The sequence below is a fragment of the Scyliorhinus canicula genome, chromosome 17 (assembly GCF_902713615.1).
Source record: "Scyliorhinus canicula chromosome 17, sScyCan1.1, whole genome shotgun sequence".
In the NCBI taxonomy this organism is placed as follows: domain Eukaryota; kingdom Metazoa; phylum Chordata; class Chondrichthyes; order Carcharhiniformes; family Scyliorhinidae; genus Scyliorhinus; species Scyliorhinus canicula.
Window position 1 is genome coordinate 50,685,376 of NC_052162.1, and position 25,247 is coordinate 50,710,622.

The following is a 25,247-nucleotide window of genomic DNA, read 5'->3' on the forward strand; positions in this document are numbered from 1 at the left end:
TGCACACAGCTGACTTCCTGTTTGGAGGGGGGGGGGGGGGGGCGGATGAATTGGAGGTTACTTCATTCAACTTTAATCCCAGTAATGAGATTAAAATTAATGCAAATGAGCTGTGATCAGGTTCTCGCCCTTTCTGGATGAGATCCTGATCATGCAAACTGGAGCAGGTCATGAGAATCAGAAACTGATTTGCGACTGGTTCAAATCCTTTTTCAGGGGTCTCCTGCAATTCCCCCAACATTGCAGGATTTGCACCATGTGCAACGCGGCTGGAGATTTGCTCCCATTGCTCCACGAAACCATCCCAATGCACTCTATGAATTCATTCTCTTTGATGCCATTTCCAATTTGATTTGCTCAATCTATAGAAAATTAATGTCGCCCATGATTAATGCAGTGCTCTTTTTACATTAATTTGTTATTTCTTGATTTAAACTCTTTCCTAGTGTTGCTACTTTTCGGTGGTTTATACAATACTCCTACTACTCAATTCCTTCTTTTGCCATTTGTCAATCCCACTCAAATTGACTCCACATCCTCTGAGCCTAGATCAACCCTCAGAAATATACTTCTTTCCTCTTATATTGGTAGAGCTACCACACTTCCTTTTCCTTCCTACTATCCTTGAAAGTCAAGGGGCAGCATGGTGGCACAGTGGTTAGCACTGCTGCCTCACAGCTCCAGGCAGCCTGGTTCAATTCCGGCCTAGGGTGACTGTCTGTGTGGAGTTTGCACTTTCTTCCCGCGTCTGTGTGGGTTTCCTCCGGGTGCTCTGGTTTCTTCCCACAGTGCAAAGATGTGCAGGTTAGGTGGTTTGGCCATGATAAATTGTCCCTTAGTGTCCAAAAGGATAGGTGGGGTTACTGGGATAGGGTGGAGGCACGGGTTTAAGTAGGATGGTTAATTTCTTTCCAAGGGACGGTGCAAATTCGATGGGCCAAATTAACTCCTTCTTTACTGTAAATTTTATGATTCTATGAACCCTGAATATTGATTTTCCAACTTTGATCCATGCCACCATGTCTCGGAAATGGCTATCAAATCAGACTCATTTTAGTATATTTGTGCTATGAGTTCATTTATCTTTTTTAGCTACATGCATCTCTTTAATTTTGTTTTTCTACCTCTTTCCTCACACTGAGCCCATCTCTAGGGACAAGAGAGCCACTGTTTTTTGGGTTTTAAAACATTTTTTTTTGATTTAACACAAATTTGTAACATTTACAGAGAGAAAAAAGGCCCTATGCAAAGAGCCTTAACATAGTGAAAACGAACAGTGGGAAAGAATAAACATGTTAATAAGGCACTTCCCCTGCCAGCTCTGTTTACCCATGCCACACGTGTTCAACTAAACTAACGTGGCCCTAACCCTCCCCCCCCCCCCCCCCCCCCCGGCCCCCCGAGGCCTGACCTGCCAGGTCAGCCCTGCGCTTGGCCCTAGCCCGCCCCTCCTCCTGCTCTCCCTGGTGCCTCCTGACCTACGTTAGCTTCGCTGACCCCTGCCCTTGGCACCTGCCTGTCTCCCGTCCGAGCACTCGGGCCCTCCCCCCACACACCAGGGACCCATTAACCTGATTGTATCCCACCGTGCCCTTTCAAGTCCCTTAACCAGCCCCTAGCCCATCACCCTATCAGAGGCCCCGATCTCCCGCCAAAAGGTACCAAGGTACTCTCTCTCTCCCCCCCCCCCCCCCCCCCCCCCACCCTTGTTGCAATCCCCCCAAAACACCCTAAGCAGTGCGCCCTCCAGCCCCCACTCTCTGTCCAGGCTGAAAACAATCTTGGATAAAACATTACAGTACAGGATAATTTAACAAACCGCCGCCACACAAAAGCTCAGAGCCCAGAGTCCTTTAGTTCAAGTCCAGCTTCTTCTTTTAATACAAGTCCACACCTAATCAGAGCAAATTAGGTTAACAGACCACCGGCACTGTACAGCACTGAAAGAACTAAGTGCCCATTAGTTTAAATCCAGTTTCTTATCTTTAATAAAAGTCCAAACCTGTTCTGGTGTCTCAAAGTAGTAGTGGAGTTCCTCAAACGTAACCCAAAGCTTTGCAGGATACAGCATTCCAAACCTCACCTCCTTTTTGTAGAGGGCTGCCTTTACCTTTATGAATCTTGCACGCCTCTTGGCCAGCTCCGTTCCCAAGTCCTGGTAAATACGAACCTCGCAGTTCTCCCATCTGCTGCTCCTCTCCGCCTTGGCCCATCGCAGCACACGTTCCCTGTCAGAAAGCCAGTGAAAGTGGACCACCAAGGCCCTCGGTCGGTCGCCCGTCCTGGGCTTCCTTGTGGGGGCTCTATGTGCCCCATCTAACTCCAGGGGTTGAGGGAAGGCCTCCGGTACTATCAGCGCCTCGAACATACCCGTCACGTATTCGCCCACATCCGACCCCTCGCAGCCCTCGGGGAGGCCAATGATCCTCAAATTCTGCCTCCTGGCTCTGTTCCCCAGCTCTTCAAGCTGCTCCTGCATCCTCCTCTGTCGGGCGTTCAGCTCCTCCACTTCGTGCTCCAGCTCCGTTACCATGCCCGTCTGGCTGGAGAGCTTCACCTCGACCTCCCTGAGCGCCTTCCCTTGGACCGCCTGTGTCTCGACCATTCGGTCCATCACCGCTCTCATCGGGTCCAGCGTGTCCCTCCTCAGTTCGGCAAAGCAGTTCCTGAAGAACTCCATCTGTTGATCCCTTGGCCAGTGAGCCTCCGCTCCCCGGTCCCTGCTGTCCGCCATGCTTGGCCGCCCGGTCTGGGGTCCCCGCTGCTCCCGCTTCGATCCTTGCCGCTCCACTCGACCACTTGTAGTCCAGCTGCCCATACCCCGGAGAGGAAGCCTCTTCCCTATCGTCTCCTCCACCGATTCAGGTTGCCAGGTCCCGAAAAAGTCCGTTGAAAAAGGTCCGTTTGCCCATCGCAGGTGGGAGCGATCCGACCTGCAACCTGTCTCCTCGATGGCGCCACCGGAAGCCTCTGTTTTTTGGGTTTTATTTCCATGAGTCCTCCTTTTGCTTTCATTTTCTCTGTCTTTTGTTTCTAACCCGGTTTTCATCTGCTCTAACTCCTTGCTCAGATACTCATCATCCTGCCATACTTGATTAAAGCCTCCCCAACAATGCCAGCAAATACGCCTACAAGAAGATTGGTCTCGGTCCTATTGGGGTGTAATTCATCCAGTTTGTACCAACCTTCACCAGAAGCTGTCCCAATACTTTGGGAATCTGAAATCCGTCGTCCTACAGAACCTCTGGCCACACATTCATCCTACCTATCCTATTTCTAATCTCGCTGCCTGGATTTGAGGTCGCTCAGAAAGACTGCTCTGTTAATTGAAGGTAGCCATGATGTGGAGATGCTGGCATTGGACTGGGTGGGCACAGTAAGAAGTCTTACAACACCAGGTTAAAGTCCAACAGGTTTGTTTCGAATCACTAGCTTTCGGAGCGCAGACTCACTTGATGAAGGAACTGTGCTCCGAAAGCTAGTGATTCAAAACAAACCTGTTGAACTTTAACCTGGTGTTGTAAGACTCCTTCCTGTTAATTGAAAGTCAGTGAAGGCGGTAATTCTGTTGCGGTGCAGCGAGTTTAACATGCGCCTCTTTTTGATTGCTGCATAGGCGCAATACAAATGCCGCTTAAAAAGTAGAGAAGGGCCATCTAGTGTCTCTTGTCCCCAGGCTGCAACCCTCGTTTTTTTCAGGGGAGAGATATCCCAGCGCAGGGGGCGGGGTGCAAAGTTGATGCCTCGGTCCCGGTGCATGTCCAGTGAGGTTGAGGGGATGCAGTTGCGTCACTGCAGACACACAAGAGGAAGCGGTGGGACCTGGCAACAGAGTCAATGCTGTCCAATCCAGCCATGGGCTTGCTGGATAAATTAGCCGTTTGGCTGAGGCTGAAGCGCAGGAACGTGAATGTCCTTTGCTTGGGGCTGGACAACAGCGGGAAGAGCACAATCATTAACCGCTTGAAGCCTGGAAATGTGAGTACGGAAGCGAAAACAGCAATTCATTTCTCTCATATAGTGCAAATAAATCCAGCTCCACGACCCATCAAATGGTGCGCACTCCAAAAGAGTTCACAGGCGCGTAATGTTTCTTTGCCCGTATATAACTACCTCATTTTTGCATTGCAGTCTGAGGGTACGTCAGTTCCAATAACATTTCAAGAACGCTATCGTCTGACAACTCAAAACCTTTTTAGTTTAATGGCTGGCACTCTTCCACAACTCAATGTTAGAGACAGAATCTGAGCATCGAATGTATGTGTCTCGCTTTTGTGTATCTCTTGATGACAGACAGACTCCAACATTTCCCTCCTTGTTTTCATCACGCCCATTGTCGAGCAGTGAGACCGGCCGCATCCCTGGAGAGGAGCACGTGGTGTCTGCTTTAAGCTCCCGGTGGGCATGCATGGTCTGAGGTCCTTTATAAACCCCTTTAATCACATATTGACGAGGTTCTAAGATTCCGTTGCTTTTTATTTTAGTCTGGATAGTGCCCCTAACAGGGGGTGGCCCATCGTTGCTCTGCACGGTAGTACAGTGGTTAGCACTGTTGCTTTGCAGCACCAGGGTCCCAGGTTCGACTCCCGGCTTGGGTCATTGTGCGGAGTCGGCACGTTCTCCCTGTGTCTGTATGGGTTTCCTCCGGGTGCTACGGTTTCCTCCCACAAGTCCCGAAAGACGTGCTGTTAGGTGAATTGGACATTCTGAATTCTCCCTCAATGTACCGAACAGGTGCCAGAATGTGGCGACTAGGGGATTTTCAGAGTAACTTCATTGCAGTGTTAATGTAAGCCTATTTGTGACAATGAAGATTATTATTATTTTATTTACTTTTGTTTGCTTGGTTGAGCTTCCCACTCTTTTGTAGATGGATGCGGTTCTTTCTGTGCTCGCCATCACCGCTGGATGCCGCTGATGCCGGAAGCCGGGTGCTTAGCCACTGTCACCTCTTTTGCTATCGCGACCGGGTGAAAGAATCCAGAGGATGGGAGCCAGCCAGCCAGCTGCCAGCGCTGGGAACGGACCGTCTCGACAGTTCAGCTTGTCGGTGGCATTGGAGGGAAGTTTTTGTGGACTGCCGGTGACTTTGTTTACCATTGGACTGGTTAAGTTCCACGGCCTGGAGTTCTTGGGTCGGCTTGTTGCCACCTCCACTGACTTTGCGGCCTGGTGTGCAGACAGAGTCGCTGGATGATGGTGATAGGAAACCAGTGCAGGAGTGGAGAACGGACACTCTCTTTTTCCTCTGGCATGTTATGCATCAGTGAGACTTTCCATTGTTGGGACTTTGTTGCTGGGGTGGAGGGGCTAGACATACGTGGCAATTTTGCCAACTGAGCAATTGGATGTAAATATTGTAATGGCGCTTCTTGTATTTCTGTTAATTCATAATTCTTGTGCTGCAGGTTGTTTGGTTTTATCCTTTTATCTTTTCTATGACTGTTTAATAAACAGTCTCGTTCCATCTGTGGAATAATTTCAGGAGGCGTGGAGTGAAAGGCCAAATTGGTTTATTTTAAACTGAAAATCACTAAATCAAGCTGTTTTTGCTGTCTCTGCGGGTCCCTGATTGCTTGGCAACCCACCAGTCTTTTGTACCCTACGTTTGTTTTAGAGTCGTAAGAACTTCATTAAAATGTAGGCATATTTAAAGTGAAACTAAAACTGAAGTCTCCCTAATGCGCAACTTCAGAAATATAAATTAAGCTTAAAGTCATATCTGAATCTTAACACAGAAATACAAATGTAAAACTTTCTATTTTGTGACAAAATTGAACTCGTAATGTGTTCAAAAGCAAATGATTGCTAAAAGGAATTGATTGCTAACTTATTCAGAGATGCCCTTCACAGTAAATTGTGCTTGTAATGTTCACAAATTTTTTCCCCAAAAATTCCAAAGTCAAGAAATCTCTTCCTCCGGGGACTGGACTTCAAACTCCTCAAAGCTCCATTTTCAGTGGGAGCCACCCAGTGTGCTCTAGTCCCCCTCTACATCGCGTTCTGGACTCAGGCCTGCCACCTCAATTGCCTCGCCTCGTGTCAAGCTCCGCCAACGCATCCGACCTCTGGGCCAATGCCTCCCGCTCTGGCCGCTGGACACTCCCGCGGGGCTCCTCACCGGCTTCAAACCGGACCGACCCGACGCCCGTCCCTCAGACCCCAATGGTCGAAGAAACCCAAGAAGAGAGAACCACGGGGAAACCCCCGTAAAAGTCCAAAAAATCGCAGACCGGTGGGAGCCTCTTCCCAACGCAGCCACTCCACTCGCGAGCACCACTGGAAGACGTCGCTTGTAATATTAATGGAGCAAGCCAAATTGCAACCAGCTGTACCTTTAACCATGACATTATAACATGTTTACAGCACAGAAGGAGGTAATTTGGCTTATTGAACCCGTGTTGACTCTACAAGAACAATTTAGGTATCAAGCTCTCTTGCGCTTACACTGTAGCCCTGCCAATATTTTCCTTCAGGTACTTTTCCAATTTCCTTTTAAAAGTCAAGTTTGGATGTGCATCCAACGCCCTTTTAGGCAGTGCATTCCAAATTTTAACACTTGCAGCAATTTGGCTTGCTCCAATAACATTACAAGCTCAATTTTCTGTGAAGGTCATCTCTGAATAAGTTAGCAATCAATTCCTTTTAGCAATCATTTGCTTTTGAACACATTACGAGTTCAATTTTGTTACAAAATAGTTGTGTGTTAAGACTCAGATATGGCTTTAAGCTTAATTTATATTTCTGAAGTTGCGTATTAGGGAGACTTCAGTTTTAGATTCACTTTTTTCCTCTTGTCATCTTTGTCTCTTTTGCCAATCACCTTAAATCTGTGTCCTACATTCTCAACCCTTCCATTAACAGGAAAAATGTGATCCTATCTACTCTGAATACCCCTCTGTCAAATCTCCTCGACCTTCTATTCTGTAAGGAGAACAGAAAAGCTTCTCCAAACTATACACTTAAATGAAGCATCCTGTCTTTGGAATCATTCTTGTTGATCGTCTCAAGGATGGTGGTGGTGGTGCCTGTGAAATTGTCTATAAGGTATGACTTGGTGACTATGTCAGGTTGTTGCTTGACTAGTCTGTGAGACAGTTCTCTTTATTTTGGCAGTAGCCCCCAGATGTTAGTGAGAAGGACTTTGCAGGATCCACAGGACTGGGATTGCTGTTGTTGTTTCTGGTGCCAAGGCTGATTCCAGGTGGTTGATCCGATTTAATTTCTTTTAGACTTGAAGTGGTTTGATACATTGCTCTGGACCCATGTAAGCCAGCAGGTGAGGCAGCAGATTTCCTTCACTGAAGGACATTAGTGAATCAGATGGCTGTTTACAACAATCCATGATAGTTCATGCCACATTATTGAGCCAATTTTTAAATTCTAGATTTATTAATTGAATTTAAATTCTACCAGTTTCCCTGGTGGTATTTTAACCCGTGTTCCTAGAGCATTAGCCTTGGCCTCTGATTACTCGTCCGTTACCACTACACCACCACTTCCTCTTGAAAAAAACTAAAATAAATCCCTATCACTACCTTAAAATACATATTTTAAATATGTCTTTATTTGAACTATTTTAGTATAACATAATTCCATAAAACAAAAGGTTCATTTAAAAGTCAACATTGAACTATCAGATTATGTGTGCATTTAACTAAATAAGGACTGGGGGAGGGGTTTTCCGGCCATTCTAACCAGGGGATCTACCGGTCCTGCCGATGGCAACCCCTCCGTGGGTTTCCCAGCGGTGAGCATTGGATCCAATGGGAAATCCCACTGACAGCGACTGGACCAGATGGTCCTGCCATGGTTCAATGGCAGGCCGTCCCCCACCACTGAGAAACATGCCAAGGGGTGGCACAGAAAATTCCCCTCCTCTAGGTGTCAGGGATAAGGGAGAGATCGGAGAGGCAGTTGGGGTAGAACTAGATGTCATTGGCTGAAGCCGTAGATTACGAGAACAATGTTGTTGGATTGAGTAAGAGGTAAGTAAGATGAAAGTATGAAAGAGGGTACAAAGGTAGGATTTTCCCAGCCCTGTGGTGGTGGCTCTGGAGGCTGGGTGGGGCTGGAATGTGTGGGGAAAAAGTGAGAAGCTGACATGTTTACTGCTCGTGCATTTCCTGGGTGTAGGAGTGCAGCAGTAATGGCTACGGTGCCTAGTAGCAGCAGTCAGATAATTGAGGTAATTATTGATGTAATTAGCTGGCATTTTCTGTTTTGCTAAAGGTATATGGAACCCAATCTTGTTTAAAGCTTGCTCACTCACTGAAGAGCACGAATTTGAGGTTTTAATTTTGAAGGATCAAACTGGCAATCCGCAAGCCATCCACCTGTAAGGGCTTACAAATGGGTATGCCTCACCTGTAGGCAGACCCACCCAGTGATGCTGGGAGGGAGGGATTGGCAGCCAGTCAGAAATTTATTATTGCGCCTCCATCGTTTGTTGCCATCTCCTGCTCCATTCAGATCAATAGCACATGACCTTCACAGTGGGGCTTCCGGCTCCCCATCGTTTCGGGTGCTCTGATTGGTCCTTTTTTTTGTAACCCGCTTGCTGTCCTTAATTTGATAGTGAAGTGGGAGGTAGCCTACTACTTGGCTGCTGCTCATTAATTGGCTGTATTCTGTAAAATTAAGTTAGCAGGCACTAATAAATTCAGGGATTGGGCCCCCATTGCTTGTGGTAATATTCACCCCAAAGTGGCTGCAAAGGGATAGAGTTGGTTAAGAGAGGGGTCAAGAAAGTGGCGGTTTGAATATTTGTGGGGAAATGTTAGGTAATTCACTTTGGTTAGAACAAGAGAAAAAAAACTTTAAATGGTAAGAAACTGTTAAAGGTTTAATTGTGATATTGTGGTGTAATTGTGAAACACGGAAGGTTAACTTTGAAGAACCAAAAACAATTCAAAAGGCAAATGCATAATATTGCAAGGAGGTTGGAGTACAAGAATAAGAAAGTTTTGATGCAGTTGTGACTGGATGAGTGCAGCTCCAACAATACTTAAGAAGCTCGACATCATCGAGGACAAAGCTTTATTGGCACCCCATACACCACCTTAAATATTCACTTCCTCCACTATTGACACACAGAGGCAGCAGTGCCTACCATCTACAAGACGAACTGCAGCAACTCCCCAAAGCTCCTTCAAAAGCACCTTCCAAACCCACAACTGTTTCCAACTAGAAGGACAAGGGCAGTTGATGCCTGGGAACATCACCACCTACAAGTATCCCTTTAAGTCACACACCATGTTGACTTGAAACCATATTGCCATTCTGTCATTGTTGCTGCGCCAATATCCTGGAACTCCTTTCCTAGCAGAATAATGGGTGTTCCTACACAACCTGGATTGCAAGGGTTCAAGAAGGTAGCACACTAACATCTTCTCAAGGTCAATTAGGGATGGGCAATAAATGCTAGCCCAGCCAGTAATGTCCACAACTTATGAATTAATATAAAAACAGTTCTACAAGGCTTTGGTGAGACCACACCATTGTTAGTATTTGGAACAGTTTTGACTGCTTTATTTAAAGATGTATTTGCCTTAAAAGAGATGCATGAAGATTCACTTGATTGGCACCCAGGATGAGAGCGTTGTCCGAGAAGAGATTTAGTAGAATTTTAAAAATATATATTTTTATTAAAGATTTCTATTTTACAATAAACATTACACAAAATCCATATTACCCACAGCGGATGATACACAAACCCAACATAACAAAACCCCTACCAACTATACCCATCCTATCCACTGAGAGAAAAAAAACAGCTGAAAAACAAAGAAAATGAAACAAACACCCCACCCCCCAGCAACTGACGGTGACTGATTCCTTTAAGTAGGTAATGAATGGCTGCCTTCGGAGTAGAGCCCTTTGACCAACCTCAATGGTGTACTTGGCTTTCTCCAGGTATAAGAATTCCATTAGGTCACCCAATCATACCGAGGCGCTAGGTGGAGTCGCAGACCTCCACCCCAGCAGAACCTGCCTCTGGGCGATCAACGAGGCGAAGGCAAGGACATCTTCCTTCACTCCCATCTGCTGCTCCAATGAGTCCCAACACACCAAAAATGGACAAGGCTCCAGATGGATATTCAGAATAACTGGCATGGCGCTGAAGAAGGAGACCCAAAAGCTTATCAGTTTGGGGCAAGACGAGAATGTGTGTGTGATTGGCTGGCCCCCACAGAATACCACACTCTTGTAAAAAGCCTCAAATGCAGCGTTAACTTTATATGGGGCGGAAAGCAAACTACCACTTGAATCCCTAACCTGAATAGTCTCCCAGGAGCCTGCCTGCTGCCTCAGCTGATGAGTTAACAGATGGCTGGCCTTCTCCCCATACACATACAGCTGTAACGCTGCAACTGTCTCACTGCCTTCCCTGTAGACAACAGATCAAACTGTCTGCAGCTTTTTCCTGCTTGCCAGGAGCTCCACAGTAGGGTCACACGGGAACCTGCAGTCCACCTCCAAGGTATCAAACACCAACCTCCGCTGTTCCCTCTCCATATGCATCATATAGGATATAATCTCTCCCATAATCACTATCTTTTTTATTTAGAAAATATTTTATTAAGGCATTTATAATTTTAACATTTTAAACAAAGAGATGCAGGACACACAGAAACCCCACAATAACATACCCATCTCCCCCTCCCTCCCCAAGCATAAGCCCTAACTATCATGGTCCATGTACCTACACTTTATTAGATTTCCCACTCTTATTCGTCACTTCGATGCCTCCCCCCAATTTTGCCGCCGGTCAATTTTCCTTGAAGAAGTCGATGAATGGCTGCCACCTCCGGGCGAATCCCTGTAGTGAACCTGATGGAACCATCAATTCACCAGACACGTGTTTCCGATGTGAATCTAGGCTTTAATCAACTTACTTCAGAGCCAGCCTGTTACCTGTCGATGAACTCGTAGTGAACTCAGGCTGACTCTGGATAAGGTATTTATACAGCTGCACTAGGGGGAGGAGTCATGGGAAGAGCCAAGTGTGGAGCCCAGTACAAGCTCCTGAGTGCTCCCGGCGCTACTCCCCCTAGTGGTAGGATAGCGCCACTGCGCTTACAAAGACAGTGTGAATTAACATATATACATCGATATTACATTCACCACATTCACCCCCTACAAAAAAATCAAGTCCGACGGGGGGGGGGGGGGGGGGGGGGTGGTCTAGTCTATAAAGTCAGTCTGTCCGGTGGAAATTGTCCGCTGAGATCTGTGGAGCACCGGGGATGCAGCCTCTTGCGGTGGCTGGATGGGTGTAGTGTGCTGGGGTACGATGGCGGACTCCAGGGAGGGTTGTATCCGAGCTTTATACTCTCCTGGTTCGACTGGGGGCTGGCCGGCGCGGGGGCGCAGAACTGGTGGAGCGAGTTTGTGGGCTCGGGAGCGCAAGGGGGCGGCAGCATGGGGTATAGGGTGAGAGGTCCTTCTGTGGGGGTAGAGGGGGCGCTGGATCCGGTGGGTGCCAGATCCCGGAGGGATACTGTGTCCTGACAGTCGTCAGGGAACTCGACGAATGCGTACTGGGGGTTGGAGTGGAGCAGGCACACCTTCTCAACAAGGGGGTCGGTTTTGTGCGCCCTGACGTGTTTCCTCAGAAGTACGGGGCCCGGCGTCCTCAGCCATGCCAAAAGTGAGACCCCCGTGGTAGTGCCCCTGGAAAAAATGAAGAGCCTCTCGTGAGGGGTCTGGTTGGTCGCCATGCACAAAAGGGACCTAATAGCGTGGAGCGCGTCTGGGTGGATTTCCTGCCACTGGGAGACTTGGAGCTTTCTAGACCGGAGGGTCAGTAGGACGGTCTTCCAGACCGTCGCGTTCTCCCTTTCCACCTGCCCTTTCCCCCTGGGGTTGTAGCTGGTAGTCCTGCTCAAGACAATGCCCTTGTCGAGCAGGTACTGACGCAGCTTGTCGCTCATGAAGGACGAACCCCGGTCGCTGTGTACGTAACTGGGGAAACCAAACAGATGCCATGCAGGCCCTAATGACTGTGTGGGAGGTCATGTCGGGGCACGGGATAGCGAATGGGAAACGGGAGAACTCGTCTACAACATTTAAGAAGTAAACGTTCTTGTTAGTTGAGGGGAGTGGCCTTTTGAAATCAATCGCGAGGCATTCAAAGGACCTAGAAGCCTTGACCAGGTGGGCCCTGTCTGGTCTATAGAAGAGCGGTTTGCACTCCGCACAGATCGGGCAGTCCCTGGTGACCGCTTTTACCTCCTCGTTGGAGAAAGGCAGGTTTCGGGCCCTGATGTAGTGGGCGAGCCGGGTGACCCCCGGGGGGCAGAGGTCATTGTGGATGACTTTTAATCGGTCAATCTGCGCGCTGGCGCATGTCCCGCGGGATAGCGCATCCAGAGGCTCGTTGAGCTTCCCGGGTCGATATTTGATATCGTAATTGTAGGTGGAGACTTCGATCGTCCACCTCAGAATTTTGTCGTTTTTTATTTTGCCCCTTTGCGAGTTGTCGAACATGAAGGCAACCGATCTTTGGTCGGTGATGAGGGTGAACCTCCTACCTGTGAGATAGTGCCTCCATTGACGGATAGCCTCCACAATGGCTTGTGCTTCTTTCTCGACTGAAGAGTGTTGGAGTTCTGAAGCGGAGAGGGTACGGGAGAAAAATGCAACTGGTCTCCCTGCCTGATTTAACGTGGCTGCGAGAGCTACCTCTGAGGCGTCGCTCGCTACCTGAAATGGGGTGGATTCATCCACCGCCCGCATGGCGATGTCCTCCTTGATGCCGTCGAAGGCCTGGCGTGCCTCGGCTGACAGGGGAAATCGTGTGGTCCTAAAGAGTGGGTGAGCTTTATCCGCATATTGAGGGACCCACTGGGTGTAGTAGGAAAAAAAATCCCAAGCACCGTTTGAGGGCCTTGGGACAATGAGGGGGAGGGAGTTCTAACGGTCCGGGTCAGGGCCCAGGACTCTGTTTTCCACAACATAGCCGAGGATGGCTAGTCTGGATGTGCGGAAAACGCATTTCTCCTTGTTGTACGTGAGATTCAGTTTCTGTGCCGTCTGGAGAAAATGGTGGAGGTTGGCGTCGTGGTCCTGCTGGTCATAGCCGCAGATGGTGACATTGTCCAAGTACGGAAACGTGGCCCGCAGCCTGTACTGGTCCTTCATTCGGTCCATTGCTCGTTGGAACACCGAGACCCTATTAGTGACGCCGAAAGAGACCCGGAGGAAATGGAAGAGGCGGCCATTGGCCTCGAATGCCGTGTGTAGTGGCGGTCCTCCGGGCGGATTGGGAGCTGGTGGTATGCAGACTTCAGATCCACAATGGAAAAGAGCCGGTACTGGGCGATCTGGTTTACCATGTCTGCAATCCTGGGGAGGGGATACGCGTCGAGGAGCGTAAATCTATTTATAGTCTGACTGTAGTCGACCACCATACGGAATTTTCCCCCGGTCTTAATGACCACCACCTGAGCTCTCCAGGGACTATTGCTGTCCTCTATAATCCCCTCACTGAGTAGCCTTCGGACCTCTAATCTGACAAATACCCTATCCTGCAGGCTATACCACCTGCTACGAGTGGCTACGGGTTTACAGTCCTTAGTGAGATTGGAAAAGAGAGGAGGGGGGGGGGAATTCGCAGCGTAGCGAGGCTGCAGATCGTGAGTGGGGGCAGGGGCCCTCCGAAGCTGAGGGTGAGGCTCAAGGTTGCATTGGAAGTCTAGGCCTAATAAGAGTGGCGCGCAGAGTTCGGGCAAAACGTAGAGTTTGAATTTCGAGTAACTAGCGCCTCGGATTATGAGTGTCGCGGCGGTGCGCCCCTGGATCTGGACCGAGTGGGAGCCTGAAGCGAGCGAGATAGTTTGCTGCGCGGGGAAAACGGGGAGCGAACAGAGTCTTACCAGGTCTGGATGTATGAAGCTCTCCGTGCTCCCGGAGTCGAAGAGGCATAGCGTTTTCTACCCGTTGATATGGACCTCTGCTATCGAGTTTCGTAGATTCTTTGGTCGTGATTGGTCCAGGGTGACCGCGCTGAGTTGCGGGTAGTCGGCGGCTCGATCAGCTGTGCTGGAGTGGCCCCGTGATGAATGCCCTCTGAGTTCATAGTCTAATTCGAATTCCTCCGCTGAGTTGTCCGAGCGCGGAGATGCCGATCGGGCCCATGGATCGCACGTGGCGGGCGGTGAGGAAGATGGCGTCCAAGATGGCGGCCCCCATGAGTCGCACATGGCGGGTGGCGAGGAAGATGGCATCCAAGATGGTGGCCCCCATGAGTTTCACGTGGCCGGCCGTGTGGTGGAGGTTTTCCAAGATGGCGGCCCCCATGGATCGCATGTGGCTGGAGGGGGCGGAGTCGGGGCATAGGCCGCAGCGTTTCGGACTCCGCGGGACTGCGAGTGTGGGGGGCGATTACTGCGAGTCGCTGGAAGCTGGGGGCCTTTTAGCGAGGCACACTCTTGCGTAATGCCCTTTTCGCCCACAGCTGCTGCAGGTCGGGTTGTGGGCCGGGCAGTGCTGCCGCGGGTGCTGGTTCTGGCCGCAGAAATGGTAGGCTGGAGCAGCATAGTGGCTGGCTGGAGCATAGTGGCTGGTTGGGGCAGCATGGTGGCTGGGCGGCCGTGTAGCACAGGCCTGGGGGAGTCGCTGTCAGGGGCCCATGATTGGGTCGCGGGGTCCGCGGGGAACGAGTTAAGGCTGCGGAAGGAGACCTCCATCGTGGTAGCAGCTTCCACAGTCGTTTCTAAGTCCTGGGCCCCCTTTTCCAGCAGTCGTTGGCGCACATAATTAGACCTGAGGCCTGCTACAAAAACATTGCGTACCGCAAATTCCCTGTGTTCAGCCGCGGTAACCGCTTGGTAATTACAGTAATTGGACAAATTATTAAGTTCCCTTAGGAATTCGGCGAGTGATTCCATAGGCCGCTGGCGGCGAGTCGTGAACGCATGGCGAGCGTAAACTTCATTAATGGGCCTTACATACATTTTTTCGAGAACTGCTAGCGCCGCAGTATATGAACTGGCCGAGTTTAGTTGCGTAGAGATTCTGTGGCTCACCCTCGCGTGCAGTAGACTTAGCTTCTGATCCTCTGTCGTTTCAGCTGTGCTCGCTTCGGCCAGGTAGGCCTTGAAGCACCGGATCCAGTGGGAGAAGATTTCTTTAGCCTCTGCATCCTGCGGGTTGAGTTTCAGGCGTCCAGGCTTGAGGGCCGATTCCATAATCGATCTTTACTGTTCTTAAGTCGATTAAATTGATGGAACCATCAATTCACCAGACACGTGTTTCCGATGCGAATCTAGACTTTAATCGACTTACTTCAGAGCCAGCCTGTTACCTGTCGATGAACTCGTAGTGAACTCAGTCTGACTCTGGACAAGGTATTTATACAGCTGCACTAGGGGAGGAGTCATGGGCGGAGCCAAGTGTGGAGCCCAGTGCAAGTTCCTGAGTGCTCCCAGCGCTACTCCCCCTAGTGGTAGGATAGCGCTACTGCGCTTACAAAGACAGTGTGAATTAACATATATACATCTATATTACATTCACCACAGAACCCCTTAAGGCAAACTTAATGTTCTCTAATCTAAGAAACCCTGCCATGTAGCTACCCCAAACACCCGACTTTGGAGGCTCCGAGTACCCCCATCCCAACAGATTCCGTCTCCGGGCCACCAGGGAGGCAAAGGCCAAAACGTCAGCCTCACTCCCTCTCTGGGCTCCTGGCTCTTCCCAACACTCCAAATATTGCCACCTCTGGACTTGGAGTCACCCTCCCTTCCAGGATCTCTGACATGACATCTGAAAATCCCCTCAGCCTCGGACACTGCCAAAACATATTTACGTGGTTTGCAGGACTTCCCCCACACTGCCCACACCTGTCCTCCACCTCCTTGAAAAACGTGCTCATCCGGGCCAAAGTCATATGAGCCCTGTGGACCACCTTGAATTGGATCAGCCTAAACCTGGCATACGACGAGGACACGTTCACTCTCCGCAGGGCCTCCTCCCATAACCCGACTTCCAGCTCCCCTCCCAACTCTTCCTCCCACTTTCTCTTCACCTCCCCTGTTTCAAAACCTTTCCTACCCAGTTCCTTATATATTTCCGAGACCCTCCCCTCGCCAACCCCTGTTTTTGACATCACCTTGTCCTGTAGCCCCTTTAGTGGGAGGTGAGGGAAGCCTGGGACCTGCCTCCGCCAAAATCCAGCACTTGTAATTACCGGAACCCATTCCCTCCGGCAACTCAAACTCCTCCTCTAGCTCCTCCAAACTCGGAAAGCCCTCCTCAATGAAAAGGTCTCAAAATCTCTCGATCCCTGCCCACTGCCATCTCCTAAAGCCCCCCGGAGCCAACCGGTGGTTATCCCACAGATCGGTGGCGGATGCCCCCACTAATCATGTGCTGCCTCCACTGTCCCCACACCTTCAGGGCTGCCCTTGTGCTTGTGGAGTACCGAGCCGGCGAGAATGACAGAGGTCATAATCACCACTTCCAAGGCTTCCCAAAGCATGCAAGGCAAGACAGAATTATTCCTATTGAATTCTACATACTTACCACAGAATCACAAATTCGCCAATAACCCTACATCTAAAATCCACAGTGGGCGCTGAGTGGAGCACGATTCCAGAACCAAATCCACCCTATGTGGTGGATAATCCGAGATGATAATAGCCAAGTAATCTGCCTTCCTCACCCAAGGGAGAAGAGACCCATCCACCAGGAAAAAGTAAATCCTGGAATACACCTTATGTACTGGGAAGAACGATAATGTTTTACCCCTCGGGTGCGTAAACCTCTACGGAGCTGCCCCCCCCCGCCCCCCATTTGCTCCATAAACGCTAACAACGTCTTTGCCACCCCTGAGGGTGCCAACTATTTTGGCATAGAACGGTCCAGTTTCGGATCTAGCACGCAATTTAAATCATCTCCAAAAATCAGTTGCTGCGTATCTAAATCTGGAATGGAAGCCAACAGCTTCCTATTAAATGCTGCGTCATCCAGTTCGGGGCATAAACATTAACTAATACCGTCAACATATCTGCCAAAAACCCTGTAACCATTATGCTCCATATGGGTCTGCCACAACCTTGTCTCCCAAAAAAACATACCCATTTGTTGATTAAAATTGCCCCCTCCCTCCCAGCTCTACTGTCGAAGCCTGAGTGAAATCCCTGGCTCACCCACCCCTTCCACAACCTGGTCTGGTCTCTCACCCACAGATGAATCTCCTGCAAAAACATCACAACAGCCCTCAGATTCTTTAGGTGAGAGAAAACCTTGATATTTTTACTGGGTCCCCTAATACCCTTACGTTCCAGGTTACTAGCTGAATCAGGGGTCTCTCTCTCCCCCCCCCCCCCCCCCCCCCCCCCAACCAAAGTCTTCCATTTCCACCGTCAGGGATTATCAAATGCCTGCCCAGAGGATGTAGGCCCAAGGCCCACCCAAGATGGCCACCATACCAACACAAGAAATGAAACAAGAAAAGCCCATGGTCACCGTCAGAAAATTAACCCTCCCCATCTTCCCTAAACCCAGCCCCACCCAAACATCCAACATCCACATTCTAAAGAACAATACCCCCTCCGAACCAGTCCCAACCTCCAACCAACAAAAATGCTGGCTCATTGAATCACAAATAACAGGTCCAACAGGTCGCAGCCCCTCCCTCCACCTCGCTCACATTTGCCAGCTAAATATTTACTGCTAACGAGGTAGCACCTACCCAGGGCCGAAAAAAGAGAAAGAAACACCCCTACCCTTCTCTGCTACAAAAATACAACAAAATTCAACACCCCTACCAAGAGCAAGATCCCACTGGGAGCCATATATTTCCAAGCAAAGAAAAATACAGCCTTAAATGATAATAATCTTTATTGTCACAAGTAGGCTTACATTAACACGGCAATTAAGTTACTGTGAATAGACCCTAGTCGCCACATTCCGGCGCCTCTTTGGGTACACGGAGAATTCAGAATGTCCAAATTACCTAACGGCATGTCTTTTGGGACATGTGAGAGGAAACTGGAGGAAACCCACGCAGACAGAGGGAGAATGTGCAGTTCCACACAGACAGTGACCCAAGCCGGGAATCGCACCTGGGACCCTGGAGCTGTGAAGCACGGTGTTACCCACTGTGCTATCGTGCTGCCCAGTAGCCCACAAAATGGTTATATTCTCATCTCCCACCATACAACTTATGCAAAACAATCCCATCTAAACCCAAAAACAAAGAAATAACAAATATATACAAAATACCCCAAATCCCACTCCCAGAAACAACCATAATAAGTCCACACACAGTCTGTTCAACACGATCCCAGTTCATGCTCTGTAACAAAAGCTTCAACCTCTTCCAAAGTATCGAAATAATGGTCCCTTGACCCGAAGGTAACGCGCAGCCTTGCAGGGTATGTCACTCCGAAACACACTCCACTCTTGTACAAAGCCCCTTTGGCCTTATTAAAGGACGCATGCTTCTTTGCAAGCTCTGCACAGACATCGTAGTATATTCTAACGTGGCTTCCTTCCCATCTTGAATCACGGTTCTCCATATCCCATTTCAGGACCTGCTCCTTCTCCTGGATGCTATGGAATCTGACTAACTGCTCGTATTGGCTTGTTTGCTTGAGGCTTCTGCCGGAGTGTTCGATGGGCCCTGTCCAACTCCGGAGGGGACTCCAGTATACCCTCCCCCACCATCTTAACAAACATTTGCAAAAGGTACGCAGTTGGATTCGGGCGCCCCACACCCTCCGGCAACCCCACAACCCTGAGATTTTGTCTCCTTGACTGATTTTCCAGGTTATCCATCTTCACCCTCAGATTCTTATTCACCTCTGCCACCACCGAGATCTCAGCCTCCAGTGAGGCAATTTGGTCACTGTGCCTCGACAGAGCCACCTCCACCGAGCGAAAAGGACCAAAAAACAAGTGCGCTAGCAGGAGCTACCTGGTTCACCACCTCCTCCTATATGCTGCCACCCGAAGTCGCAGAGATTTAATAGAAGAACATATAATATCTTCAGTATAGAAGAATGGAGGGTGAACTTGTTAAAACATATGAGATTCTGAGATAACTTGACAAGTTAGATACCACAAGGTTCTTTCCCATAGCTGGAGAGTCTGGAACTACCATTGTCTCAGGATAAGGGGCGAGGTATTTTGGACTTGTATATGAGAGGACATTTTTCTTTCAGGTATGAATCATCAAAATTCTTTACATTAGAAGGTTATGCATGCTAAGTCATTGAGTATATTAAAGGCGGAAACTAATTGAAAGAAGAGATGATGGGCAGTGTGTGTGAAAGTGGAGTTGAGATCAATCAGTCATGATCTATTAAATGGCAGAGCAGGATTGAGGGACTGTATGACCTACTCCTGCTTCTATTGCTTATGTTCTTATGTAGATGGAGAAGCGGAGAGTCCAAGAGTGGATCACTGGGAGTATCTGGAGATGATTGGTCCAGTTTGGTTAGGTATTTGTGAAGCCAATCGAAGACAGTCACTTGGAGCTGGACTAAAGAGTGTTGAAGGAGGTTGATGTGTCAAAAGCTACAGGCCAAGGAGGATGAATAGAGATAATGTGCTTCAGTCTAAACATGTCATTAGTTACTTTGGTTATGCCTGTTCTAGTTTCCTTGGAGGAGCAGAAAAGTCAAAGAGCTCAAACTGAAGGTTATGGAAGAGGGGAACACAGCAAGAGTCAACGAAAAGTGTGTTGTGATATGCATCACTGTAAATACAAAAGGGGTTAATGTAAATACACTACAACTAAATAAACACTAGAAGGAGCACCGGAGATGTAATGACATGCAGACATACAGCTAATGAACACATAGAATAGGAAAATGAAATGAAAATGAAACGACCAATGGCCAGTCAAGACACCCAGAGGTGACACTACCACAAGGGGACACAATCCATAGAAAAGGACAGGGCACACATGCTCTTTCTCTTTCCACAGGCGACACTTAGAGAGAAGCACAGGGGCAGATTAGAAGCATCACACCCACCTTAGAGCAGACTGGTTAGTTAGACTGAATTACTATAGCAAGATTAGCAGGAGAGTCGAACTCAAGTAGGAGAATTGTTAACTGTTCAATAAATGTGTTAAACCTATCTCCAAGTCTGAACTTTCCTGTGTCAGAGCATACATCAAGGAAGCAGCTTATGTTCCACGAAGAAGTATAACACAACAAAATGGACAAGAATGAGAAACTGAACTTACTTTTATTCTCCTTATGCCAAAAGCATTTCTACACAAGTTGAGAAATGAAGCTGGGTCCCTTTAGTTTTACATTTTGGTAGACTCGTAATTGTCACATTGTGATTTGTGTCCATAAAATGTGATATCTAAAGTAAAAAGGTCTCCTCATATTGATTGTTTTAAACTGATCTCAACTTTCCCCCTTATTCTTCAGGCACAAGCCGAGGAGCTGTTTCCGACAATTGGATTTAGCGTGGAGAAATTCTCTACCTCCAGGTATAGTAAATTAATCTATATATAAGTAAATCTCCCTTTTTTCTCACTTTCTAACCAGCTCTTTTCTTTACCCTATCTAAGTGGCCTCCAGAGAGAAATGTCCAAATTCTGGACCTTTTCTGTCGTGGATCATTGAGTTTTCCCAAATACATTTTAGCTTGCATCATTAAAATTGGTAATAATGTGGACTGAGTTCAGGCTCAAATCTGAAAGATGAAAGGCAATGTGCTAAAACATCTCTTTCTGTTTTTCTCTGTATTTGCAGTTGCTCTCTGCTCACAGCTTTACATGGCTAGGATGGAACAGAGTAAAACAATCATTTACTTAACTTGCAGCCTTATTACCAAAATGACATTCCTTCTTATCTCTAATTTATTCTTTACTGTTGGTTACTTTGTTTAATTTCAGATTGACCTTCACTGTGTTTGATATGTCTGGCCAGGGAAGATACCGAAACCTCTGGGAAAACTACTACAAGTAAGTGAAATGATGGTAATAAAATGGTCTGTAAAATGCGTGAGTGTAATTGTGTATTTGAACAGAATCTGTGAATTGTTCATTTATGGCATTTGTTGTGACATATGTATCATAAAGTATGTCCTTCAGTATACAATGAAGAGTTAGAATTTAAAAAAAGGTATTAGATGGCAATGATGAGAAAAGAAAATGGGAAATTATTAAGACAGATAAACTGGGAGTAGTGTTGGGGATGAGGGAGACATTGGGTGGATGATGGCAGCAGTGCTTTAGGGTAGGACAATAAAGGATATCGGCAGCATTAACTGAGAGTAGATGTTACAAACACAGGACTGCTGTAGATACCTTCTTGGGGTAGGTGGAGTTAGTCACTTGCTTGAGTTGTTCAGAATGAGAAATTGGAGCAGGATTAGACCATTCTGCCTCTCAAGCCTGCTCTGCCATTCAATACGATTAAGCTTGATCTTCTTCCTCAACTCCATTTTGGATCCCGTTCTCCACATTCCTTGATTCTTTGAAAGATTAATAATCTATCGACTCAGTCTTGAATATGCTCAATGCAGCCACAACTCTCTAAGATAGACAATTCCAATGGTTCATAACCCGCTGAGTGAAGACATTTCTCTTAACCCTAGTCCAAAATGATTGATCCCTTTTCTGAGAACATGTTCCCATTTTCTAGATTCCTCAACCAGAAGAAAAACTCTGTGTTTACCATGTTATAATCCTTTATAGAAGCTTTTCAGTGGCACCTTATCCTGCTGATTCTGGAGATTTGTCCCTTGTAGACCTTTCAGCTTCTATGTTTTAGTGATGTTCTCACTTTTCTCTAAACTCCAGAGTATCACTTCCATGACAGGGACAGGTATTCCATCCCTAGATATGGCGACCAAAACTATGCACAGTACTCTAGGTGTGGTCTTACCAAAGCACTGTAGTGTTGTAGGAAGACTTGTTTACTCTTGAACTCCAATCCACTTGAAATAAAGACAGACATGCCATTTGCTTTTCTAATTGCTTGCTGTATCCGATTGTTCTTTTTTTGTGTTCCTTGTACAGGTACTCCCAAGTCTCACTGAATATCAACATTTAAAAGATACACATCTTATAAAAAATATTCTGCTTTTCTATTCTTATCACCAAAGTTTCACTGCCACATTTCCCCATGTTGTACTCTATCTGGTAACTCATTGCTCACTCATTTAGCCTGTTTATATATCTTTGCAGCTTCTTAGTATTCTCCTCACAGTTTACATTATGGGAGCGGTGTTTTCAGAACCCCAAAATGTATCATAGAGTTCAACCAACCTCTCCCTTTAATGTATTGTTGCTTTTGAAGCACACGGCTTGGTCTCCAGATGTGGTATTACAATTATGGACACATGGGTTTTTAAACACAAAACAATGTTTATTTCATGAATTCAACTTAACCTTTTTAAATAAACACTGGATCATTTACAACCCCTTACTTCAAAGATAACCCCTAAAAAATACAACACTAAATAATCCCTCAAAATGTTCCTTCAAACCTCCAAAAGACGTAACACCTTTAAACAGAAACACATCAGGTTACGGACATTACTATTATGAGTTTAAATCACCCAAATGATTCAGAGATAGTCTTTCCTGGCAGAGATCACAGCAAATCCAGCTCACTGCAAACACAGACACACCCAAGCTCTTTTCCTCAAAACTGAAACTAAAACTCCCAAAAAGCAGAAGTGAGCTCAACTCAGCTACCCCCACCCTCTGACATCACTTCAGTAATATGAGCTGCATCATTTCTTAAAGGTACATTGCTTAAACATCCATTTCTTAAAGGTATATTGCTTAAACATCCATTTCTTAAAGGTACTCTCACATGAAAGTATTGTCGGCAAACTTAGATATATTACATTCAATCCCTTCATCGAAGTCAGTATTAAAGATTGTAAATAGCTGAGACTCCAACACTGATCCTTAAGACACTCCATTAGTTAGAGCCTGCCAAATTTAAAATGTCCATTTATCCCTACTCTATGCTTTTTGTCCATTAACCGATTCTCCATGGATTCTTATATATTATCCCAACACCATGAGCCCTTATCCTCTGTATTAAGCTTTTCACTGGCACCTTATCCTGCTGATTCTGGAGATTTGTCTCTTGTAGACCTTTAAGTTTCTCCAGTACAGTTTCTCCATTGATTTAAGTACCTTAAGTTATTAATCGCTTGATTTTCCTCCACCTCTGGCATGTAATTTGTGGCTTCTACTGTGAAGACACAGAATATTTATTCAAATGACAAGGGTGGAAACAGCAGGGAATTTTCAATTCCCCTCTGTTCACAGGAGATGCGCCGGAGGACTGGAGGATAGTCAATGTGGTACCATTATTCAAGAAGGAAGGAAGGGAGAAACCAGGAAACTGCAGGTCAGTCAGGCTAACCTCAGTGGTGGGGAAATTATTGGAAGCAATTCTGAGAGACAGATTAATCTGCATTTGGAGAGGTGGGACTAATCAAGAACAGTCAGCATGGTTTTGTTAAAGGGAGATCATGTCTGAGCAACTTGATTGAATTTTTCAAAGAAGTGACCAGGTCTGTAGATGACAGCAATACATTGACGTAGTCTACTTAGACTTGAATAAGGCTTTGACAAGGTATCTCATAGGAGACTGGTAGCGAAGGTAAGAGTCCATGGGATCCAAGGAAATTTGGCAAATTGGATTCAGAATTGGCTGAGTGGCAGGAAGCAGTGGGTGATGGTCGAGAAGTGTGTGCTGTGTCCAGTGGGATCCTACAGGGATCAGCGTTGGGGTCCTGGCTGTTTGTGGTGCATATAAATTATATAGATTTGAATGTAGGAGGGTTGATCAGTAAGTTCATGGATGATATGAAAATTGGTAAATAGTGAGGATATAGATGGGCTGTTCAGGTGACTGATCAGTGGCAAATGGAATTGGATCCAGATAAGTGTGAGGTGATGCACTTGGTCAGGATAAATAAGGCAAGGGAATACATGATGGATAGCAGGATCCTGTGAAACACCGAGAATCAGAGGGACCTTGGTGTGCATGGACACCAGTTCCTTAAGGAAACAGGGCAGGTGGATAAAATGGTTAAGGCAGCATATGGTAGACTTGTCTTCATTAGCTGAGTAAGGAGTCTTACAACACCAGGTTGAAGTCCTGATGTGGAGATGCCGGCGTTGGACTGGGGTGAGCACAGTAAGAAGTCTTACAACACCAGGTTAAAATCCAACATGTTTGTTTCAAACACTAGCTTTCGGAGCACTGCTCCTTCCTCAGGTGAATGAAGAGGTATGTTACCTCTTGAATGAATGAATGAATGAATGAATGAATGAAGAGTAACATACTCTTTTCCCGGTGTATTTATTTGCTGTAACCTACTTTGATACAAGTTTGTAATAAAATGCATTCAAAAAAAAAAAAAAATGTTTCTAAGAATAGTAGCTAGCCTGGAGGTTGAGAATGTTTCAGGAAAGAGAGTGACCAAATCGTTGATAAAGAGGGAAAATTTAGAATATTTTCCCTACATTCAGCTTGTACCCCGACAACCTTCCAAACCTCCCCAGCAGGCCCATAATCCTTCCCATACTCTCCAACGGATCTGAAAAATACAGCAAGAGGTCCCTCTGTCCCCACATTATCCCCTGCCACTGTGCCGACCCCCTTAAAGCCATCGCCAATGGCTCTATGGCCAGCGCGTTTAAACAGCAGCGGTGACAGGGGGCACCTCTGCCTCGGACCCCTGTGTAAGTCAAAGCTTCGTGAGCTCATATCATTCGTCCTCACCCTCGCCCTTGGTGCCACATACAGCAACAACACCCATGCCACAAATCTAGGCCCAAACCCAAACCTTCCCAAAACTTCGAACAAGTACCGCCAGTCCACCCTATCAAATGCTTTCTCCGCGTCCATGGACACAGCCCCCTCCGGTACCAGAGCCCTCGACGGATTCATCACCACATTCAACAGCCGTCTTATATTACTCGCGAGCTGTCTGTCCTTCACGAAGCCTGTTTTTTTTTTTTTTTTATAAATTTAGAGTACCCAATTATTTTTTCCAATTAAGGGGCAATTTAGCATGGCCAATCCACCTATCCTGCACATCTTTTTGGGTTGTGGGGGTGAAACCCACGCAGACACGGGGAGAATGTGCAAACTCCTCACGGACAGTGACCCAGGGCCGGGATTCGAACCCGGGTCCTCAGCGCCGTAGGCAGCAATGCTAACCACTGTGCCACCGTGCTGCCCCACGAAGCCTGTTTGATCTTCTGCAACCACCCCTGGGACACAGTCCTCCATCCT

At 47.3% G+C, this 25,247-nt stretch overlaps 1 protein-coding gene across 5 annotated transcripts in view; it reads left to right on the forward strand.

The window, feature by feature from the left end:
• Positions 1 to 3,572: 3,572 nt before the first annotated feature.
• Positions 3,573 to 25,247, forward strand: part of LOC119951755 (ADP-ribosylation factor-like protein 6) — a 204,383-nt gene continuing 182,708 nt past the window's right edge. For 3 of the 5 annotated variants that reach the window (XR_005457672.1, XM_038775083.1, XM_038775085.1), the window contains exons 1-3: positions 3,573 to 3,978; positions 20,400 to 20,461; positions 20,870 to 20,938. Coding sequence is in view for 4 of the 5 variants with exons in the window: in XM_038775083.1 (XP_038631011.1) it covers positions 3,838 to 3,978; positions 20,400 to 20,461; positions 20,870 to 20,938 (272 nt within the window). In the remaining variant the exon portion in view is untranslated. The remainder of the gene's footprint in view (positions 3,979 to 20,399; positions 20,462 to 20,869; positions 20,939 to 25,247) is intronic. The other 2 variants (XM_038775080.1, XM_038775082.1) reach the window with 2 other exon arrangements.